This window comes from Dunckerocampus dactyliophorus, chromosome 16 (genome assembly GCF_027744805.1).
Source record: "Dunckerocampus dactyliophorus isolate RoL2022-P2 chromosome 16, RoL_Ddac_1.1, whole genome shotgun sequence".
NCBI classification, from domain to species: Eukaryota; Metazoa; Chordata; class Actinopteri; order Syngnathiformes; family Syngnathidae; genus Dunckerocampus; species Dunckerocampus dactyliophorus.
The window spans coordinates 3,879,741-3,902,354 of NC_072834.1; the positions used below are offsets into that span (position 1 = coordinate 3,879,741).

At 42.1% G+C, this 22,614-nt stretch overlaps 2 protein-coding genes across 2 annotated transcripts; both read left to right on the plus strand.

Annotated features, from left to right (window-relative positions):
• Positions 1-657: 657 nt before the first annotated feature.
• Positions 658-15,902, plus strand: hnrnpl (heterogeneous nuclear ribonucleoprotein L). The gene is made up of 14 exons (XM_054754903.1): positions 658-800; positions 1,227-1,345; positions 2,440-2,677; positions 2,937-3,022; positions 3,583-3,679; positions 3,780-3,852; positions 12,149-12,184; positions 12,353-12,421; positions 13,028-13,275; positions 13,357-13,478; positions 14,504-14,705; positions 14,779-14,836; positions 14,970-15,065; positions 15,144-15,902. The coding sequence occupies exons 1-14, from the start codon at positions 717-719 to the stop codon at positions 15,200-15,202; spliced, it is 1,587 nt and encodes a 528-aa protein (XP_054610878.1). The 5' UTR covers positions 658-716; the 3' UTR covers positions 15,203-15,902.
• Positions 15,903-17,563: 1,661 nt separating this feature from the next.
• On the plus strand, positions 17,564-22,272 carry LOC129168990 (interferon regulatory factor 2-binding protein 1-like). The gene is made up of 2 exons (XM_054754902.1): positions 17,564-19,605; positions 21,462-22,272. Exon 1 carries the CDS (start codon positions 17,832-17,834, stop codon positions 19,581-19,583), a length of 1,752 nt encoding a protein of 583 aa, XP_054610877.1. The 5' UTR covers positions 17,564-17,831; the 3' UTR covers positions 19,584-19,605; positions 21,462-22,272.
• Positions 22,273-22,614: the final 342 nt, after the last annotated feature.

Genomic DNA, 22,614 nt, shown 5'->3' on the forward strand with positions numbered 1-22,614 from the left:
TTTTGACTCCATTGGTTTCATCTGGCAGGTAACTACACTTTGTGTCATATTTATAATGTCCTCATCAGATTACTTGATCGGGGAGTTCAAAGAAGGGAATACAGTAGAGCCCCCGCTGTTTGTGGGGTTACCCTCCTGGACCACCAGCGAATGCTGAAAACCCACGAGTAATTGGCCCATAAAGTCAATATCATACAATATTAAGAATGAAATTTGTTTTATTTTTAAGCCCAGCGGTGATCTCACACCCCTCACTACTTGGTTTGGTTTTATCCACATTATGTGAGCGGTATGGGGAGTGTTGGTATCCCATTTGTAGAGGGTGTCCATCTGACACACATCCTGACCTGATGAGCAAATAAGCACTGAGCACAAAAAATATGAATCTTTTTTTTCGCCCGTCATCCTTGTGGCGCCTCTAGAGAATGTTCTCCTAAACCTTGTTGTGTATGTGTCTTCGTGAGCAGGGGGACCTTATGATGATATGATGATATGGACATGTACAAGGTTTGATGAAAAATAGACGAGACATAAAATATTTTCTTGCTTTTTGTCACATTTGGACGTAGAGTAATAGTAGTTTCGTTTACTGGAGAATAAGATGAAATATTTTCTAAATTGTGTGACGATAGGATGAAGTTTCATTTAACACGTGAAAGTGCATTGTCCCATTGTCAGTGAATGCAACATTAATCTGGCACAGGAGCCAGTACAAGATGGCTACCGCTGCGGGCCGATACTACGGAGAAGGTGGCAGAGCAACAAAACGACAGAAAACAGAGGACGGAGGGATGACAACGGTGAGGGGTGTATGGTTGTATCCGTAGTTAGTAGTTAACGAAATCAGAGTCACCATTATTTTCCATTTATTAACAAAGAGCTTCTCTCTCCCTGTTAGCCAGGAAACTAGCCATTCAAAATGCAATATGTGACAATGTAATGTATTTTTAACGTTTCAGCTACGTGAGCAAAGTTACTACAACGGTACTATTATTCCAATATTAAACCTTTGCCTAAATACGGATATGACCCAGAAATGACTACTTTTCTCGCGACAACGTTTACTCATGCTACAATGCTAATATCAATTCAATTGAACTCAATGGGTCTTCGATTCTGTCGGATTCGTTGTTGCGCTGTGTAATGCGCAACATTTATAAGTCCTCTAGTATCACAATTTACTCACATATATTCACTCATTCATATATTTATGATGTTGTTTGCAGGAGAGCTACGATGACCCTCACAAACCACTCCCCTCCCCGGTGGTGCACATCAGGGGCTTGGTCGACGGTGTTGTGGAGACTGACTTGGTGGAAGCCTTGCAAGAATTCGGGGCCATCAGGTATTGACCTCCCTCCAGAATGTATGTCTACTTTGTACACTAGGACACCGTCGTTTTTGGCTACGTTTTTACAGCAGCCATTTTGTCAATAAGTGTGTGTTGTTTCAAAAGAAATTTTCACCATTTTCACCGTAGCTGCCATCTTGGCTACATAGCGGAAGGGGAGGGACTAACTCCAGTGCTAGCAATTATCAATTTAAAAAGGAGAGAAGAAGAAGGGGAAGCAGACAAATATTGTGTTATTTCCTGTATGTGCGCAACGGCAGTATAGGATTCGGGACAGTACGACATAGTCAAAATCAAATCACCCTCAGGAACTAAGTACAAAGTGTACAAAGTGTACATGGTATACTTATTGGAGTGTAAGTACAGAAGTGTGCAAACTGAAACAGAGCCTCCGCCTTAGTTTGTGGTGCACGACACCATTGCAGTACCCACGGGACTGTTGACCAGTGTTGGTCCAGATCACAATGGACCTGGTTACCATCTCTCAACCAGTGTATATAAGAGGGGAAAAAAAGGTTTGTGGGTGCGTATAATAGAGTGACCATGTACCAAACAGTAAGTATCTGATAATACATTAGAAGACGAATAATAAAGACAACGTGTAAATTACTTTTAATCAGATGCAATGAAAAAGGCAGCAGTGTTTTAGGCAGAAAGTCCGCCGTGTGTGTGTATGTATGTGTGTGTGTGAGTGAGAGAGAGAGAGAGAGAACACCATGAAGTACTTTGATGGGACCCCACTGTGTGTCTTATTTGTCCACGGAGCAATTTAATTGCAGATTGGCACAAATCTTCAACTATGAAAATGCCTTTAGTAAAATAGTGTAAATATTTATTTGTTTGTGTTATAATTTACACACAGGCACTTAATTTCATCAACATTTATATATTTTTTTTGTCTACCTTGACCCAATAGTTCTATTTATTTGTAGTCTCTATCTAGTTTCTTGATTTATGCTTACTCCTGTATTAATCTCTTATACTGATCAACAAACTGATTTTTTTTTTTTTTTAATGTGACTTTTTATGTCAACGTTTTTGAGAAAACTAACCTTATAGGTTGTATTTTTTTGTGTGTGTGCTCATAGTTCTGTGGTAATGATGCCCAATAAGCGCCAAGCCTTGGTGGAGTATGAAGACATGAATGGATCCTGCAATGCTGTTACCTATGCAGCTGAGAACCAGGTTTACATTGCAGGCCACCCTGCCTTCATCAATTATTCCACAAGCCAAAAGATCTCTCGGCCAGGAGACTCAGACGACACCCGGACCGTGAACAATGTGCTGCTGCTCACGATCATAAACCCCATCTACCCCATCACAACGGTAATGTGAACCAGGGTAATAAGAGATGATGTGTGCAGAGACACATGTCGTGACTTGGGTAATTTAATGACAATTATACAGTGGGGCAGTATTTGATTGTCTACCAACAAGCAAACATTTTAACCCATTATGTGCCCATAATTTTGGTGAAGTATATCCCCTTACAAAGATACAGTATGAGCAATCCATAACTTTTATGGTAGGTTTATGAACGAGGCAGCAGCCTCCACTGTATGCTCAAATATATCCCTCTCTACAGGATGTGTTGTACACCGTATGTAACAACTGTGGTCCTGTACAGAGGATCGTCATCTTCAGAAAGAATGGTGTTCAGGCCATGGTGGAATATCCTTTTGTCATTTACTTGCGTCTTGTGCATCTTATAACGCGCACGGGCGATTGAAACAAAAAACAGAAAAAAAACACACATTCATGATGTTTCCTAGGCTCCATGTCAGCGTGCAGCGTTTAAAAACAATGTATGAGTTATGACCCCATCTACTGCACAGAGTTGTAATGACAACAAACGGTCCCGTTGTGTGTTTGTGAGCGAGGGTGAACAGGTACGCCAAATCCATTTGTGCCGGGCCAGTTTTATTATATACAGAATGAAATCATGTACGGGAAACATTGTACTGTATAACAACTTTGCAGCACTTCATGCAACGCCTAGCAAAATATATTTTTAATAAAATGGTGCAACCCTCTACTGTGCAATATATAAGTAATGTAATATGGTGCACTTAGTCATTCCTGTTTACATTTACAAAATGATAACTGTTTCACAATATGTTTGTTTAAAACTGCCAGGCTTAAGCCACAGTTATTACATTGGCTATACAATAAATATATCTGCAGCAATGTTCAGATTTTTTCATGTGCTCTCCTTAACGTACTGTTGCCACATTTGACTCCATCCAAAGCGCCCAGAGGGCCAAAGCGTCGCTCAACGGGGCAGACATCTACTCCGGTTGCTGCACACTGAAGATAGAATATGCCAAGGTAAACGTATAGCAGCTCGAATCAACATTCGCAAATGATCAAATGTTACCTAATGTTGGTGAATGATTTTTTTGAGGTTTGTTTGTGACAAAATCCACAGCCTTCTCGCCTAAATGTCTTCAAGAACGATCAGGGCACGTGGGACTACACAAACCCTAATCTGAGTGGCCAAGGTACTGCAGTTCTTAACTGTTCCTTCCCCTTTTCTGCTTCTTCTTTACCTCTCATGCACTGTATTGGGTGGTAGGGTTCTCTACTGCACGGGTATTGCCTTTGATCACATTAGTGATTTCATTTTTCCACTGAGCACGTAAAAATCAACCTCAGAGTTCCAAGGCAGTATTCCTGCAATGGAGTCACAGTTTTCATGCATTTTCTTGCTACACTGCAGTCACAAAGTAAGGACATGAGGAGAAACCTCATGGGCAGCCAGTACTTTTTAGTCTTATGCATGAGTATAGCTCAGAGCACTCTAGTTCACCAAGTAAGTACCCTAAACTACTGTAGTTCACTCAGTAAGTACCCTAAACAACTGCATAATTCACTCAGGTCTAAACTCCCTCCACAGCATGAGACAGCTACACGACCTCACATCCCTGCCTTGTCTGGTCCAGTAAATACTTCCTCAAACATTTTGGAGATTTTATTTTGGCTTAGTTAAACAATTGTATAACTCAACTCACCATTTAAAAGGTCCCATGAAATGGATTTTGGCATCAGTGCCTTGCTACATGGTATACATGGTACTTTATTTACCTTCACTTCATATTTGGGAAGCTAAGCTGATATGGTGGTTGGGCCACATATGCAGTTAGCTTATGTTGACAACCCATTTATGGTCGATCAGCTCATCAAGTCACGGTCCACTGTGCTGTTCTTACTACTAAAAAGTCAGGGTGTCACGAGACACCTAACGAGATGAGATTTTAACATAATTTTAAGGAAGTGCAATGAAAAAATATGACTGGACAAAAGCTTTACTTAACAGAGTCAAAAGCAATGCAGGTGCGTTGTGAAATGTTCATTGTCCCACAAATTGACGCTCAAAGATATTATTGTCAATATTTAACACCAAATAAACCACTATTATGATAATATATAATAATACTAATGACAATAAAAATAATAATACAGCTCACTGTTTTTCTCATGTCTACTTGTCTTTATCTATTTACATCAGGGCTGTCCTTTGATAGTTATAATTAAAAAAAAAACAATTTATTATAAAAAATACATATATTTAAGGGCAAATCTTTGTGTTTTTATTAGTTATGAGTATCAACATTGTAGCTTTTTCTAGTTGCATTATGCCTTTTTGCTCTATTTTCCCACTTTTGCTGGGTTTTTGTTTATTTCATTCCTGCAATACTGAAATATGGACACCTCCAATACCAGCTCTTTAGGCTCTAAAATTGATTCTCAAATCAAAATATTGATACTTTGATAATTCAGTCATTTAAGGTCATGTATATCATTAAGATCACAGTTAAAAGTAACAATCATTGAGACAGATATGCAGTTGTTTTAAAATGTATCGATTTTTTTATATTCTTTATTTTATGAGATAGATGCTATTGGGTATTGCTGATACCAGTCTTAAGTTTACCCGGTATCGAATTGGAAAAGAAATCGGTGGTATCGCACATAACTAATGATGAGAGAGCGCGCACAAAGCGCAAAATGGCTGCTCCGAAGCACACCAGATGTCACGAGACATCTGGTGTGCTTCGGAGCAGACATGCTGTGTACTGTAATAATAAAAAAAGTAAATTAGGTTGTGTTATTATTAATGCTTTGAAGAGCTGTTTTCATAACCATATTCAATTCCACAAGATCATGTTTGTAACAAAAGCTTATTAAAAAAAAAAAAAGATTGTATCAGCAAGACTATTAAAAAGTAAGCCATCAAATCCGGATCAGTTCATTCCTACTAGAAACTCCATGAAAGACAGTTTGACATGATCCTTTGCGTCCAGTTGGTGAACATAATCATTACCCTAAGTTAAGAAGTCTTTCAAAGAATGAAAGACATGAAGTTTATTTTTTGGCTGAATCAGCCTCTAACTGTTATACATAAAGTGGATACAAGTGTACACACAAATGTTCAAATGCCAGGTTTTTGTGATGCAAAAAAAAATGTCAGGGCATCTCCTGTGCCCAGCCCTCTTCACATCATCACACAGATGTTTGATCCGATTCAGGTCTGGACTCTGGCAGGGGCATTCCAAAACCTTAATCTTCTTCTGGTGAAGCCATTCTTTTGGTGATTTGGATGTGTGCTTTGGGTCGTTGTCATGCTGAAGGATGACGCAGCTTTCTATCAGAAGCATGAAGGTTTTGTTCTAACGCTGCCTGGTGTCTGCAACTGTTCAAAATTCCCTCCACCTTGACGAAGCTGCCGCCACCATGCTTCACTGTGGGTATGGTGTTCTTTTGGGCGATGAGCACCACTCTTTGAGCAGTGTTGTATTTGGAATTATGAGCAAAGAGTTTAACCTTGGTTTCATCGGACCGTAACACATTTTCCCACATGCCTGTGGGAGATTTCACGTGTGTTTTTGCAAAATGTCACCGGACTAGGATGATTTTCTTTGTGACATAAGGCTTCCGCCTTGCCACCCCACCCCTTAACCCAGACAGACGAACAAGACAGGAGATTGTCGTCACATGTACAAAACAGCCAGTGTTTGCCAGAAATTCCTGAAGCTCCTCAATGTTGCTGTCAAGCTCTTGGCAGCCTCCCTGGCCAGTTTTCTTGTCGTCTTCACATCAATTTTGGAGGGATGTCCAGTTCTTGGTAATGCCGCTGTTGTGCCATATTTTCTCCACTTGATGATGTCTTCACTGTGTTCCATGGTATATTTAATGCCTTGGAAATGTTTGTACCCCTCTGCTGCTGTGGAATCTCTCTGCTGTAAGATGGCACTACCAAAATGTCAGGACAAGCCTACTGGAACAGCCACACTTTATTTAGGGTTAATAAGAAGCACTTTTAAATGGTGGCAGGTGTGTGCTGACTCCTATTTTACATGATTTTGAATGTGATTGGTCACTTCTGAACACAGCCACATCCCCAGTTATACAAGAGTGTGCACACATGTGCAATCACTTTATTTCTATTTTTACTTCCCCTCTCAAAAAGATTTCAGTTTTATTTTCAGTTGAGTTGTACAGGTCATAGGTCATATTAATGGTGGACAAATCCATCCATCTTCTTCTGCTTAAGAGGTCGGGTCGCAGGGGCAGCACCTTTTTAAGGAGGGAAGCCCAGACTTCCCTCTTCCTGGCTACTTCGTCCAGTTCCTCCCGGTGGATCCCGAGGCCTTCCCAGGCCAGTTAATAGACATAGTCTCTCCAACGTGTCCTGGGTCTTCCCACAGGCCCCCTACTGGGCAGGCGTGCCCTAAAACCTCCCCAGGGAGGCGTCTGGTAGGCATTCTGACCAGCTCTGCTAATTTAAGAGCTTTGCCAGGCGGCCACATCACCGCAGACGCCACACCAATCCGTCTGTCGCTCTCGGGTTCCATCTTTCCCTCACTCCTGAACAAGACCCCGATGTACTTAAACTCCTCCACTTGGGGCAGGATCTCATCCCTGACCCTGAGATGGCACTCCACCGTTTTCCTGGTGACAACCATGGACTCGGACTTGAAGGTGCTGATTCTAATCCCAGCCGCTTCACACTCCGCTGCGAACCCATCCAGTAAGAGTTGAATATCACGGCCCGAAGAAGCCAGCAGGGCCACCACATCTGCAAAAAGGAGAGACCCAGTCCTACAGCCACATAACTGGATTCCCTCAACACCTTGGCTGCGCCTAGAAATTCTGTCCATAAAAGTAATGAAGAGAATTGGTGATAAAGGGCAGCCCTGGCAGAGTGCAACTCTCTGGAAAAGTTCAGAAATTATTTATCTTTCTCTCATTTTTTTTTTAATATGACAAAAACCTGTCATTTGAACAGGGGTCTGTAGATGTTTTACATCCCCCTAGACCACCTGAGCTGGCGCACTGGGCTTCTCTAAAAAGTCATAAAAAGTTCGTAAACTGTACCTTCTTGAAAATCCATGGGTTAAAAAAAATATTTTAGCATAAATAATATAATTTTGGTTGACGATCTTCCTGTTGAGTTCAGGGCAGCTGTGGTTATCTAATACATTTCCTAAGCACCTTAAATCTTCTCAGTCTTTTTGTGTTTTTTATCCAGACACTGGGGAAAAAAATGACATAATGCACAAGAATAGCACATGCACATTACAAGACAAGGCATGTCACACATCTTGTCATTTTATAGGTTTATTGCTATTCTTATTTGATTTACGCTGCCTTATAAACGTGAGGAGCTCCTTGTGTCCTCACTGTGAGAACCCATACAGGCTTACCTCATTTTCTAAGCAGACACCACCACTTCTATCTACAGCAAGAGTAGAAGAGCACCAAAAGCCATAACTCACGTAAAGCTACACTTTGGGATACATCGGACACAGTGGGACATCAAACACTGGAACACAACCTCAAGTCAGTACTTCATCATAGCAAGTCCATCGTCACGTCTATCTCCACTACAAGGGACTGACATTGGGATGCAAATTATTTCTGGTCATGGACAAACACCTTCATTTTGAGGGACAGAAATACTAAAAGGCCACGCAAACACCTCCTATAACCAACACAGACCGATCTTGATACATTGATAAGCATCCACCACCACCACCACCTGTTTACCGGTACAGCACATCTCATCTCCAGATCCTTGAGGAGCAACCACTTTTGACACAGCACATTGAAGGTCCGGGCGGGTTGGCCGCACCTCCTAGCCCTTGGGCCCTTGGGATATGTCTTCTATAACACGGCCACTCCGCTGACGAGGGAACAGATGACACCACATACTGTGGCAAATAACACAATAAGAGGCCCTTCTCTTGTTGAGACATTAATACTGCACGACTCCACCTTCCTGTGCCGAACACATGACACTACAAGCTGAATGAACATCCACGGCTGCACACAGTGGGGAACTGCCATCACAGCACATCATCATGCAATATACCAGGCGACTTACTGTCAAGCACTAGTCTTTTTTTTTCTGCAAGTGACCATCCGCTATTAAACAAAGCACCTATTGAGCGCCCATTTCTACACGAGAAGAAATAACCATGGAGACACAAGCGTCAAACACTCCAACAAGCACAGATGCAGACAGATTACAAATCATCTTCCAAAACTCTACATTTTTGGACTGGTGTTCTGTTTTTACCTCTTACCTTCCCACCTGTTTCCCTTCTATCTGTGCTGTTCTGTTTGTTTTTGCATTGTTTCATTTTCCTTTTTTTTTTTTTTTTTTTTTTTTTTTGCACTGGCCCAAAGTGATGCCTTTTAACACCTCCTGTGTGATGCAGGTTTGGCTCAGTGTGTCTGTGGAAAGACAGCCCACTCTCAAATGATGCAATTATCCTGCTTTGTGGTCAGAGCACGGTAAGCTTGGAACTGCTTGTCATAGCAACTTTGGAGAAAAAAACAACAACAATTGAATTGCAGCAAGAAAGGAGCATGGACGTGTGGATGTGCTTGTCACTCTGGTGGTGGGGATGCAAGGAAGGAAGGAAGATAGGAAGAATGAAGAGGGAGAATGAGTTGAGGCTGGAGTCAAAGGTTGGAGGGTAGCATCCTTGCTGAAGACTGCCCCCTACCTACACACTATGTCCAATGCGTCATGTACGGTGCTGTAAGTATTACCGAATGACAAACTCATTTATTGGTTAAAAGTTGAGACTTGCTGTTGACCAAAATGAAGTGCGCGGTGCCTGTTGTCCTTAAATTTGCTCTGTTAAAATGCTGTACTAAAATAATAGCTAATAGCAGTCACGGCATGGGTGTTCAAGCTAGTTAGTTGCAAATAATACATAATTTGAAAAAATCAATCATAATTAGCCTGTACTTCAGTGTACAGGAGGATGAAATTGAAGTGAACTTGCAGGGTTTTTTGCAATGCACTATCAACCATGTTATCTGCTATTGGCTATATCAAGTTCCAAAAAGTGTTACAAAAATAAAAACAGCTAACTGTCCGTACTTCGAGTTCAGCTGATAAAAAGGTTTTGATTTGCCAGACCTATATTTTTATTTTTTTGCTTATATTAGTTTGGTCTTGTTTGTTTTCTCTAGAGACACGTAAGGACACAGTTTGCCTGCACAGCAGTATTGATACAACAAATTAAAGGATTCATGAAGTTAAATACAGTAGATCCCAGCTATTCACGGGTGTTATGTGCAAAGACCACCTGCAAATGGCGAAAATCTGTCTTTTTGACACGCTTCTTGACGTTCTCCTCCGTAAGATTGATTGTTGTCATGATTAGATTGTTCTCCAGATTCATTCCTGTCAATGTACAATATGTCTCACACACTTATTAAATGATCAAATGTATCGGTACTCACTGGGGATGCTCCGATACCTCGGGCACCGAATAGTATCGGACGATTTCTGTAAAAAAACATGTGATTGGCACAGGCAGATAAATGCCGTTTAACGCCGATCGCAAAAACGGATCGCTGTGCGGCGGCGACATGACAATTCATGTCACAACAACACAAACTTGACATGAATGTGCACGTTTGCTGTGTCACATGGTGTTTCCAACACCCGTATTGAGCCGACAAAGAATGCACTTTGGCCCGTATTGCTGCGAGAATCAACACTAGACTGTAAAACCTTCAATGGTTTCAGTCTGTTGCATCTTTCTTTGCATGCTTTGCCTAGCTGTTAACGAGCGCACCTAGCTAGCTGTAATTAGGCGCCACGCTTCTCGTCTTCGGACTCCAAATGTGACTTTTTACCACAGTGACATTTTGTTTTTAAAACAAACAAGCAATATGGTTAGTTTGGAGCTCATTTTTGTCCCACGGGGAAGTGGATATTTCATCCATCGGGTATGTACTAACGACTGTATTGTTGTCATACACTAATTATGTCTTGTCCTCCTACACTATTTGTGTGTGGTTGTTTAACTCATTCAATACCAAAGACGTATTTGTTTTTTTTTTTTGTTTTTTAACCCGAACACTCGCTCCCAAAGACGTATTTATACGTCTTTTACTTTTTTTTTGTGCGAGAGGCAAAAAGAGGTGATGACACAAGTGCACAATAAAATGGGTTACTTTTCATGCAGTTTTAATCCATAAAAACGGCCACAAGGTGGCAGAAGTGCATTTGATAAGAGCTCGCATGGATCTTTTGCATGTATTCATCAGCTCGACAACAAGGAGGAAGTCAGAGCGTAGAGGAGTGTTGCGTGCAGAAGATTACTCATTGTCAGGAAATTTTAACACATGCGTGCACCCGCGTACACACACAGTTTAGTTCCAAATGTGGAAATTGTAAATAGTTCATGGTGTTTGTAAATGAATTGTTATTTTGATGGGAAAACAACCCTTTTTCGTTGTTTAGATATTTGAGCTGTCACAAAAGCAAAACATTTGTGGCAAAGTGAAAGTTATGCTTGAAATATATACCTTTTCACAAAAAGCTGTTTTTCCTCCCCTTTTTGTTGGGAACTGATATTTTCCTGAAACTTGCCTATGTTCTACTGCTGATTACTAGAGAATCTTTCTTTTGGTAGGTTCCATGTTTATATAGCCGTTGAACACAGTATTCTGTGTGCCTTGGAAAAATCTGTCGAAATTGTCTAAAATGTCTGGTAGTGAAAGGGTTGGATTTTGAAAAATGGCTGGGATTGAATGAGTTAATGGACATTAGCTATTTGCCAGGGGCCCTAGAGGACCCTGAACAATAGCACTCATAAATAAGTTGAAAAATGTACAGTTAATCCACGTGATCGGTATCTCACTCATGGATGAACCGGCATCATGGTGTAGAATTAGAACTGGACGCGTCTTACCGCAAATATGGTGCGTTCAAGGACCGAAATCTCAATGCTTGACGGGAAAACATTATCGGTGAAGCATAAAAACAGAAACATGTAAAAATTGCGGCCAGTAGTACATGTATGCTGTACATTGTACCAGTATTATCACATATGTATAAATGATTACCATCATAGGGTGATTGAGATGTTGTCTATGGAGAAAAACGGCCTATTTGCGGACAAAAAATCTGAAATTTGTTGGGTCGCAAATGCTGAATCATGAGTATGCGGGGATCGACTGTATATATTGGTATGGATACCGATAGAGTCAAATGTATGGTGCAGTTGAACAGTTCAACAGTACAATGAGCAGTTGTTGACTGCTCATTGTAAGAAATTGTTTCATGTCCAAGAATGTGTACTATTGTCGTGGCTGTACTGTATTTTCTTTTGTGTTTTGGCTTCTCAACTGATGCATTACATTCCGTGACTGTTTTATACCATACAATTGGCCCAGGCTGTAGAGAAGTTTTAATGCAATGTTGCCAAATGTACGTTTTCCTGCTGTAACTTTGGATTTGACATTTGTATATGTGTACCTACACAGATGCTGATGGTGAAGGCAATTGGAACAGCACACAAGGTGTGTTTGTAAAGAGATGACAGAAATCTCCATTATGTCGTGAATTGGATGGCAAAGTGCAAGGCCCTCCTGCTGCATGCAACCCCCCCCTAACCCCCTTTGCAAAAAGAATCTCCAAAATGCATGACAGGTTTTGTGAAGAAAACCAATGGATGTCTTTGCTTGTAGATCCAAATGCCAATCCCAACAAACGCCAGAGGCAGCCTGCTCTTCTTGGAGACCACCCACCTGATTATGGTATATACTCTTGAAACTTCTATTTACAGATTTATAACAGAAACAGCAAATTAACATTTGATACCAAAGGTACACAGTTCAATAACTGATGACATGTTCAAACCACGCTCCTCTGCTGTGCGTTACAGCTGCAACACCAACATTGAAGTTTGTGATGACATTGCCACTCTTAAGCAAGACGGATTCTCCAAATTTCCTGAATGATCTGTGGGTTGTTGCAGTACACTCTCTCTCTCTCAGGTATCCCCACAGAATGTGTGGCAATGTCATCACAAACTTCAATGTGCGTGTTGCAGCTGTAATCCACAGAAGAGGAGCCTGGATTGAACATGTCATCAGTTATTAGTAACAAGAGACGAAGTGGGAAACCTTTGGTATCAAATGTCAATTTTATGTTTCTATTACAAATCTGTAAATACAATTTTTGAATAGGTTCTCATTTCAAAAACTTGTGTATGATTAAAAAGTGGTAACATTTTATTGGCCCACCCTCTATATGGGCGTCTCAATTAGTGGATAGAGTGGTCTGAAAATGCAACCGATCTACTGTACTTTGAAGATGCTCTGTAAATGAAGACTGTTCTCATTTTGTCCCCTACAATGAAGGTGGCCCTCAGGGAGGTTACCATGGCTACAATGATGACACTTATGGTCCCCCTCCCCACCGCATGGGGCCAGGTATGGGCGGACGTGGTCGTGGTAATCAGCGCTACGGCCCTGGATACGGGCCACCACCCCCTGAATACGGTCCTCACGCCGACTCACCAGTTCTTATGGTGTACGGCCTCGAGCCCTCAAAGATCAATGCTGACAAGGTCTTCAACATCTTCTGCCTGTATGGCAATGTAGAGAGGGTAAGTGGACTCTTATTTGATGGTGTGATGAATGAGATTTTGTTGGATTGTGTTTCGGCTGCATATTTGTGTTTTCTGCAGGTTAAGTTCATGAAGAGCAAGCCTGGGGCAGCGATGGTGGAGATGGGTGACTGTTACTCTGTGGACAGAGCCATCAATCATCTTAACAACAACTTCCTTTTTGGACAAAAACTCAACGTCTGGTAAGAGCAGCGGTCTTAACCACTTAAGAGCTTAACTCATTCAATCCGAGCCTTTTTTCAAAAGACAACCCCTTCAGTAGCGGCCATTTTAGACGATTTTGACCAATCTTTCAAGGCACACAGAATATTGTGTTCCATGGCTATATAAACATGGAACCTACCAAAAGAAAGATTAGTGTCGCGTTTTCATCAGGAAAAAAAAAGTTAGTTTTACCTTTTCCCGTAATCAGCAGTAGAACATAGGTAAGTCTCAGGAAAATATCAGTTCCCGACTATTAAAAAAAACAAAAACAGCTTTTTAGGAAGATAGCATTATCAGTTTGACACTTTTTTTTTTTGCTTTTTTGACAGCTCAAATATCCCCAATAATAACAACTACACAAAAATAAACGATTTACAATTTTCACATTTAGAACTCAACTGTGTGTGTGCGTGCATGTGTTAAAATGCCCCTACAATGCTACCTTCTGCATTCTACATTCCGCCATGCTCTTTCACCTCCTCCTTGTTGTCGAGTGTGTTTTTACATTTCAAGTATAACTTTCACTTTGATGCAAATGTTTTGCTTCTGTGACCGCTCAAATATCTAAACTATACCGCAACATAAACACAAAAAAGGGTGTTTTACATCAAAATAACATTTTATTTATAAATATAACACCATGAACGATTTACAAATTTCACATTTGGATCTGAACTGTGTGTGCGCTTGCCTTCTGCATGTTACACTCCTCCATGCTCTTCCGATTCCTCCTTGCTACATGTAAAAGATCCATGCCAAATGCACTTCTGCCACCTTGTGGCCGTTTTCATGGCTTAAAAATGCTTTTACATCTTTTACTGTGCAGTTGCGTCATCACCTCTTTTTGCCTCTCACGCAAAAACCCCCCCGTAAAAGTCGTATAAATACGTCTTTGGGATTGGGCGTTCGGGTTTATAAAAACTTATAAATATGTCTTTGGTATTGAAGGAGTTAAAAGCTATGCTCAGCATTCAGACACTAACCTCTTGCCTTTCCTTCATAGTGTGTCAAAGCAGCAGGCTATTGTTCCAGGACAGAGCTACCAGTTAGAAGACAACACCAGTAGCTTCAAGGACTTCCATGGTTCCCGCAACAACCGCTTCACCTCCCCAGAGCAGGCAGCCAAGAACCGTATCCAGCACCCGAGCAATGTCCTGCATTTCTTCAATGCACAGCCTGACATCTCGGAGGAGATCTTCAACCAGGTTAGAAAAGCCACAAGCCTTCTTACTAGAACGTTCCCATTGTTTGTGTTACTGAACCACGTTTTCCTTCCAGGTCTGCGAAGACTTAGGAATTAAGAACCCTTCAAGTGTGAAGCTTTTCAGTGGAAAGAGTAAGTAATCTTCATAAGGTTTTTGTCTCGTTTTTATTACATTTTCAGTTGTCACTCCAAAATAAGAGACTTGAAATATCGAACAGATAAAAGTTATGTTACGTGTCATCATTGGTCTTCCTTGGTACCACAGGTGAGCGAAGTTCTTCAGGCTTACTGGAGTGGGAATCTATTAATGATGCCATGGAAGCCCTAGCATTGATGAACCATCACCAGATGAAAAACCCTAGTATGTATTCCTATAAATTGCAAAACATTCCATATGTTACTTTCATTCACAGTGTACGTATTTTTCTCCTGTTCCCAGGTGGGCCTTACCCTTACACTCTAAAGCTGTGTTTCTCAACCACCCACCATGCCAACTAATTACACTTCATTCAAACAATGAACAATATAATGTTCTTATGTCTCATTAAAATGTTCACTCACTATCGACACAAATAGGCTTGTTGTGCTTCAACCTTTTCAAACCGCCACACCCCCCAGTACAGAGGCCAGCGTGGTTGCGTTGGTGTTGCTGTGATAACTGCTACGCAACACTTGTATCACTACACACATGCTATACATCCACCTAACTGGGAAGAACGTCGGCTAAAAGCTCAGCCAGCTCAATTTTCGAAAAACTGAGGATAACTCAAACCACAAGCCCTTAAACGAGCAATCGACGAAAACAAGCAAGCGGTCTGAGACGAGCATGTGTCATGAATCATTTCATAAAACAAAACACTAATGTCACAAACTTGGCACCATTTGAAAGCAAGCACTTCAGCAGTTCTCTTATCCTGTAGCAAAGATCTAAAATTTCACATCTACAGTAACCATCAAACTCTCCCCTTTACTTTGGTACCTTTTGGATATGTCTTTTTTTCTAGCAAGCCTCTCAATCCCCGGGTTAAAGAGGTTAATATCTAATTACTTTAGATGAAGTTATGTTTAAGTTTTGTAAAAATTTGTTGACATCACATTTTTGTTTGAACAAATCAACCATGCACAAGCTCATTCATGCATTTCAATGTCAACAGTTTTTTTTTGGTTTTCAAATAAACAGAGAATTCACTTGTCAGAAGCTCAGCTGTTTATTTATTGGGTAGCTACAGTATGTGCTGATTGATGTCTTGTGGCAAATGATCAAACACTATTAAAGGCGGAACACTTGAGGCCTAAATAAATAGAATACAACAGACGTTTATTGTAATTGGAAGGGACATCAGCAAGATTCTAAAGTGTTACAGCCAGTGATGTGCAGTCAGGGGCCTCACCTGTCATGATGAAAAATAAGAACGGCGGATCATTTTAAATTAAATATTAATATTTGTCCATTGAAGTGTTATAAATGTATTTTCCGTATGACTCTAGTCGTTATACACATTTTCTACAGTTAAAATCGCTGAATTTGCACATTTTCTGATCAAATGTGGGGCAGAAGGCTAAGATAAGGCTGTCACCAGCGTTTCCTCTTGGCTTAGTGTGCAAGCCCAGCCTACCATCTGACTTGGATCATAACGCATGCCAGTTTGTTGGTCAGCTTGTCCCCAATAACACCATGCCTTTCTGCAGCCTGTTTCATGTCTTTAATGTGAGTGTGACATCATTATTACTGCTGCTTGGACGATAAAATACAAAGAAATGTCATACGGGAGGCACTTGCAGTACTCTCCTCATCCTGAAGGAGCAAAGGCGTGCGTGAGCTAGAAGGTGCTTGTCACTGCCAGACATCTTTGTAGAGGAAACGCGAGGTAGGACCACAACTGTTTTTCCAGTGAATAAGTAAAAATAAATAAATGTTACTGAGAGTATTTGAAAACAATTTAAAAACATGATTTAATCAAAGTGAATTATTCTGTTTTTCTTGTTGTCCTCCTAATGATCCAAAGGTGTTGGTTCGTCACCAGCCATGAACTGGTTGCAGCTGTTGGATAAAGTGTTCATGTCGATGACGTAACGGTTGGAATCTGTTTTTTAAACGTGAAAAATAGGTAGCCTTAATGTCTGGGCTGAACGATTTGATGTTGGAATTGTTAGAATTGGTTGAAAAAGGCTGAAGTAATTGAGATCAAAGGAAATTCTGGTAGTTGAGATCAAAGGAGAAGTGGGAATGTGGGGAAAAGTGGTTTGAATTGGTTGGGAATTGTGCAAATGGTGGAAGTTTGGTGCCCTGAGGGCATTCACACAATTGATATTGACGCATTAAATCAGGCAAGATTTGTAATTTATTAAACTGTAGATTGAAAAATGTATAAGTAATCCATTATACAGAACTTGATTTAACTTTTTTAAAAAATGACTATTTTGTATAGTATTTGGATGATTGTGAATGGTACATTTAATAAAAAAAAATGTATCATTTCACTACACATCTGATTTTAAAAATGACCAAAATAATGAATTGTATTTGTAGATTAAAAGATCATATCCATCTCCACATAGTTTTTTTTAATCCAAACGAATTAATTATACTCAGTCATTTTTTTAGTCGAAGACTTAAGAAAAAGGTATTACCCCTATTTTGGTTTAGTCGTTCTTTCCCTAACTGTTACGTTGATTTTACAGAGTTTAATAAACAAAAAGGTGACTAATATCAAACTGGCGTCCTGCATCTTGAATATTTCTGTATGCGATCCTCGGTGGAAAGGATTTCTGTCTGACTTTTAGCCATGACTGAACGTTTATTTTACGTGTACTGTACACACAAGCCGAGCAGAAGAATACAACTCCCATGATGCCTTGGTGGCCGTGAGTACGTAGGTGTTTCCGGTGTGTTATAAGATTTTACTTCCTTCTGCACAGCTCGACGCGAACAAACCAAGAAAGAAGACATCGCAAACTACTAAATGTCGCCGCAAACATTTGTCTATGTGTCTACGTTTCATTCGACGAGCATCTAAAAGTCCTCACAATGTGTTGAGCTGAGATCGAAAACCGAAGATTCGTCGGAAAGGTTGATCGCGACGTTGAGGCCTCGCGAAGAAAGTTTGGTCGAGGGCCTGTAAACAACATGTCCTCCGCGTCGCAGCCCTCCTCAAGGCGGCAATGGTGCTACCTCTGCGACCTACCCAAGATGCCATGGGCCATGCTGTGGGAGTTTAGCGAAGCAGTGTGCCGGGGATGTGTCAACTACGACGGCGCGGACAGAATTGAGCTCCTCATTGAGACAGCCAGGCAGCTTAAGAGCACCCACGGAGTTTTAGACGGCAGGTCTCCCGGCCCACAGCAGGGCAAAGCCAGCTCGGCTGGATCCGTGGAGGGAGGGCGGCCGCATGGAGAACGTCTAGACCGGGGGAGGGGTGAGTATGGAGCGTCGTCTCGCCTTCCTAATGGTCTGCACAGAGCTGAAGATGTGTCAGAAAGCAGCCGGCAGAGCCCGAACACTCGCAGGGCAATGACCGGGGCACTTCCAAGTCTCCACGGGACCATATCACATGCTTTTGGGCTTGCTCAGGGTTTAGTAGCATCTCCACATGGGCTCCTAGCACCGATATCAGGCTCCAGACCGGGGGCCACTCCCATTGCTGTCTCGGCCGGCCCCATCATGAGCGATGCTGGTAGGAGACAGGCTGTATCTCTGGGTGTGGGAGCCAGCACATCTGCCTTGGTGGGCATCGACCCGGCAACGTGGAGGAACAGTGAAGTGATGGCAGAGCTCAACGAGGTGGCACGGAGCCGAGTGGAAGGCTGGCCAAACCGTCCCAAAGCTGTCAGGGATGTTCTCCTGGCTCTCAGTGGCTGTGTTCCCTTCACGGTGCGCTTCAGGAAAGACCACAGTCTTATGGGGCGGGTTCTGGCTTTTGATGCTGGATCCTCTCCAGAGTTCGAGCTGAAGGTGTTTGTGGAGTATCCGGCCGGGTCCGGGGTGATCTACTCGGGAGTTGCGGACCTGGTCAGGCAGATGTTCCGTGATGCGGCCAAGGATGCTGGTAAAGCGGTAAACTCCGGGCTGCGCTACGTGGAGTATGAGAAGCGCCCCGGAACTGGAGACTGGCGTGGACTCTCTGAGCTATTAAACGACAGCGTGCGTATGTTCAAAGAACCGCCCATCCCCGAGGTTCTCCCACAGCCGGATGCAGGGATGCCCATGGCGGCGGCGGGGCGTTCTGTCCCAGCCAAGGGCACAACACGGCGTCGCAAAGCATCCCCTGGCTCTGAGAACGGCGAGAGCGAAGGAAGACCCGATCACCCTTCTCGAGAGGTGTGGTCCAGAGGAGCTTACCCGGGCATCGAACCTCTTCCTGCCCCTCCGGATGCTCCGCCTCGATTACACAGCCAGCCCTCGCCCATGTCGGCGCTCATGGGGGTGGCTGACAGCCTGAGCTCCAGCCAGGTGGCCAGAGACAGCCCGGGTATGTCCGCAGCCCACTCCTCCATCACCGGCCGCACCGCCACCAGCAGCCCCTCCACCCCCTCCACCTCCATCTCCCAGGCCGCCGTGGGCCTGAGCAGCAGCACTAGTGGCGGCGAGTCGACAGGAAGCGGGGGTCAGGGCACCCTGCTCTGCTGCACGCTCTGCCGAGAGCGCCTGGAAGACACCCACTTTGTCCAATGTCCCTCCGTCCCGCACCACAAGTTCTGCTTCCCCTGCACCAGAGGCTTCATCCGCAGCCAAGGTCAAGGAGGAGAGGTGTACTGCCCCAGCGGGGAGCGCTGTCCCCTGGCCGGATCCACCGTGCCCTGGGCCTTCATGCAGGGCGAGATCTCAACCATTCTGGCGGGGGACGGAGACGTGACGGTCAAGAAGGAGAATGACCCTTGACGTCTGCATCCTTTCTGCAATGGTATGACAACACTTCTCCTTGGTCTAACACTGAAAACACACAAAAGCTGAAGGAGCAAAAACTGAACGTGACAAAGAAAATGCATGATTCTCAATCGACACTGTCTATAAATTCTGGACATATCCATATGTTATACAAAAAAACAATGCGATGGAAATTGGTTATCGCCGTTAGCATGTTATTTTTGACAGCCCTAATTTAAAAATAGCAAATGATTTTTTTAAATGTTTGAAGTGTATATTATAAACATGAAAAAAGTTCAGTCAGTTTAAAAAAAGAAGGCAGTATGTATTAATGCATGCATTATTTTTAAGACCAGTTGAAAAATTGTAAGAATTTACATTTTGCACTGTTGGATCAAAAAAAAATTGCATAAGTAATTTGTTGCAAAAAAAAGCATTAAATTGAAATAGGCTGTTCATCAGCTGATCAAAAGTTTTAGGCTCACGGCTCGAAAAACCCCCCGAAACCCCCTAAAATAGAAATCATCAGTTTTTAAAAAAGGACTCTTAGTGAGAAGCTACTTTATTCTTGTTAATCACCTCAAAAATTGGTTTGGCCGTGTTTGATGCCAGTGTTTCCAGGAGGCTAGTGGGAATGTTGCTCCAGGTGGTGAAGATGGCTTCATGGAGGGCACCCGCTGTCTGGAACTGATGTCCATTTTTCTAACTTCTAACTTCTCTTGCCATCCATCCCCAAATGTTCCTAATTGGATTTAGATCAGGGGAACACTGGATGGTCCGAAAGAGTGGGAAGAAGTCCTTTTGTCAGGTGGGCTTTGTGAACTGCAGCGTTGTCCTGTTGACAAAGCCAGTCATCACCACACAGACGAGGGCCTTCATTCAAGAGGGATGCCCCCTGCAACATCCCCACATAGCCAGCTGCCGTTTGACGCCCCTGCACAACCTGAAGCTCCATTGTTCCATTGAAGGAAAAAGCACTCCAGATCATGACGCCGCTCCCTCCATTGTGGCGTGTGGAGAACATCTCAGGTGGGATCTCCTTGTAATGACGGTAACGTTGGAAGCCATCAGGGCCGTCAAGGTTGCATTTTTTTCTCATCAGAGAATAAAACTTTCTTCCACTTTTCATTGTCCCATGTTTGGTGCTCTCATCCAAATTCCAAACAGATAATTTTGCAACGTTGAAGAAGACAAGGCCTGTTGAAGACTTTTCTTTCTTTTCACTCAGATGTAGTCTGATGGTCGTTGGACTGCAGTCGGCACCAGTAACAATCTTTATTTTTTCTTTTAAGAATCGTTCTTTGTCTAGATCTTTTAAGAAGTTTAAAGTGACTTACCGCGTCCAACCTCCGCAGCAATGTCCTCGATTATGCAACTCAACAATCCGACCGCGTTCAAAGAGAGAAAGCTTTTTTGCCTTTGCCATCAAGAGATCGTGACAGTGTGACAGAAATGACATTGAATGCACCTTGGCTTTTAAAGGCCGTGGTCTTACACTTTTGATCAGCCTTTTTAATGCATGTTTGCAAAAATGTGCTAACTGAAATTTTTTTTTCGTCTTACTCCCAATTCTTTTGCGTTTTGAAGCTCTACTTGGAACCTCCTTAAGATCCAACAATGCAACATGTAAATTATTGCAGTTTTTCAACTGCTTACTGCTTATAAGTCCAGACTATGGGGACACCCGGTGTATATAAAAATATCTTTTCATTCGTTTGCTGACTACCTCCATCTCAAATTAAGCGGCACTCCCATCGGATGCAAAATACTACAAACATAAGAATGCACCAGGTGTTTTCTACAAACATGTCCTCATCTGCAAATATTTATTTGGATAAAATTAATTAAATGCATATAAATTCAATAAAAGTGATCTCCTTCCCCCCCCCACAGTGGACGATGACGATGATGATTCCAAAGCACTTCCCTACCGTGTCCAGCAGAGGTCCTCCACGAGGACGAGACTGTTGGCTAAAGGACCCAACAAGACTCACTCACGCCTTTCTTCAGGCCTCATTTTCAAAGTCGAAAGCACACGTTTTTGTTGTAATAAGAACGACAATCTGTTATGTTTTTTATTTCTGTCGTTGGTGATGGTGGCTCACGTTGATGACGTTAAGATGTTCCTCAAACTAAATGATGAATGTTCAAAATGTGGCATAACTAGTTTCCTTTCCTTCCTTTTTGGAGTCATGTGACCTCACACGATGTTTCTCCTGTTGGTAGTCGCCGTCTGTCAAAAATGTGAATTTGCTTTCAAAAAGGCTACGTGATTTCTATTTTTGATACGATTGCAGTTTGTTCACAGTCATGAGAAGACCAAAGATGGCTTCATGCTCATTTATCATTTGTGTACGCTGTAACCCTTCTATCACTTGTTTCTTTCACAGAGGTATGCTTCTTTTTACAATTACTTTATGAAATATGTATATGATAATTAGCACCAGTTTTCAATGTTTAACCAACATACTTGTCATCTGAACGATCAATTCCACAATAAACTACCTTTTTTTTATATTTCTGTCACAGAAATACAACATGCTCAAATAAACTTTTTTTTTTACAAACTTTATTCAATAAACACCAAAACGAACCCAACATCACATACTGTATGCTTACTTGCTCAACTGGTAGCAAAGTCCTACTACAGTGTGAACATAGTGTAGTATGACATTATTTTAGGACATGAAACACCATGATGGGTCATCCATTCTACACAGTGACAGTCGGATGCTCACGAACAAGTACATATATATACACACACAGTACTTCTTGAGTGCGCGAACTTTGACAGTGTAGTTTTGTTCCAAACCAATTAGTGTCGTTGCAATCTTAAGGGAAAATAACTTACCTCTTCCGCTACGTAGCCAAGATGGCGGCTATTGCAATACCTACCCGGAACGCAATCGGTCCCGCGCATGAGCACTACGTCACTTCTTTATCTAATTTTTACGACAGCGCTTCTGCGACGTCACGTGTTGTGGTAGTTATTTTTTAAACGTATGAATAAATGGTCAATAACCATAACTCATATATGTAATATGTT

Coding starts and splice junctions, on each gene's coding strand:
- LOC129168990 (XM_054754902.1), top strand. CDS start 17,832: ATGTCCTCCGCGTCGCAGCCCTCCTCAAGGCGGCAATGGTGCTACCTC.
- hnrnpl (XM_054754903.1), top strand. CDS start 717: ATGGCTACCGCTGCGGGCCGATACTACGGAGAAGGTGGCAGAGCAACA. Junction 12,422..13,027: donor AGACCACCCACCTGATTATG/GTATATACTCTT, acceptor CCTACAATGAAG/GTGGCCCTCAGGGAGGTTAC. Junction 15,066..15,143: donor TCACCAGATGAAAAACCCTA/GTATGTATTCCT, acceptor TCCTGTTCCCAG/GTGGGCCTTACCCTTACACT.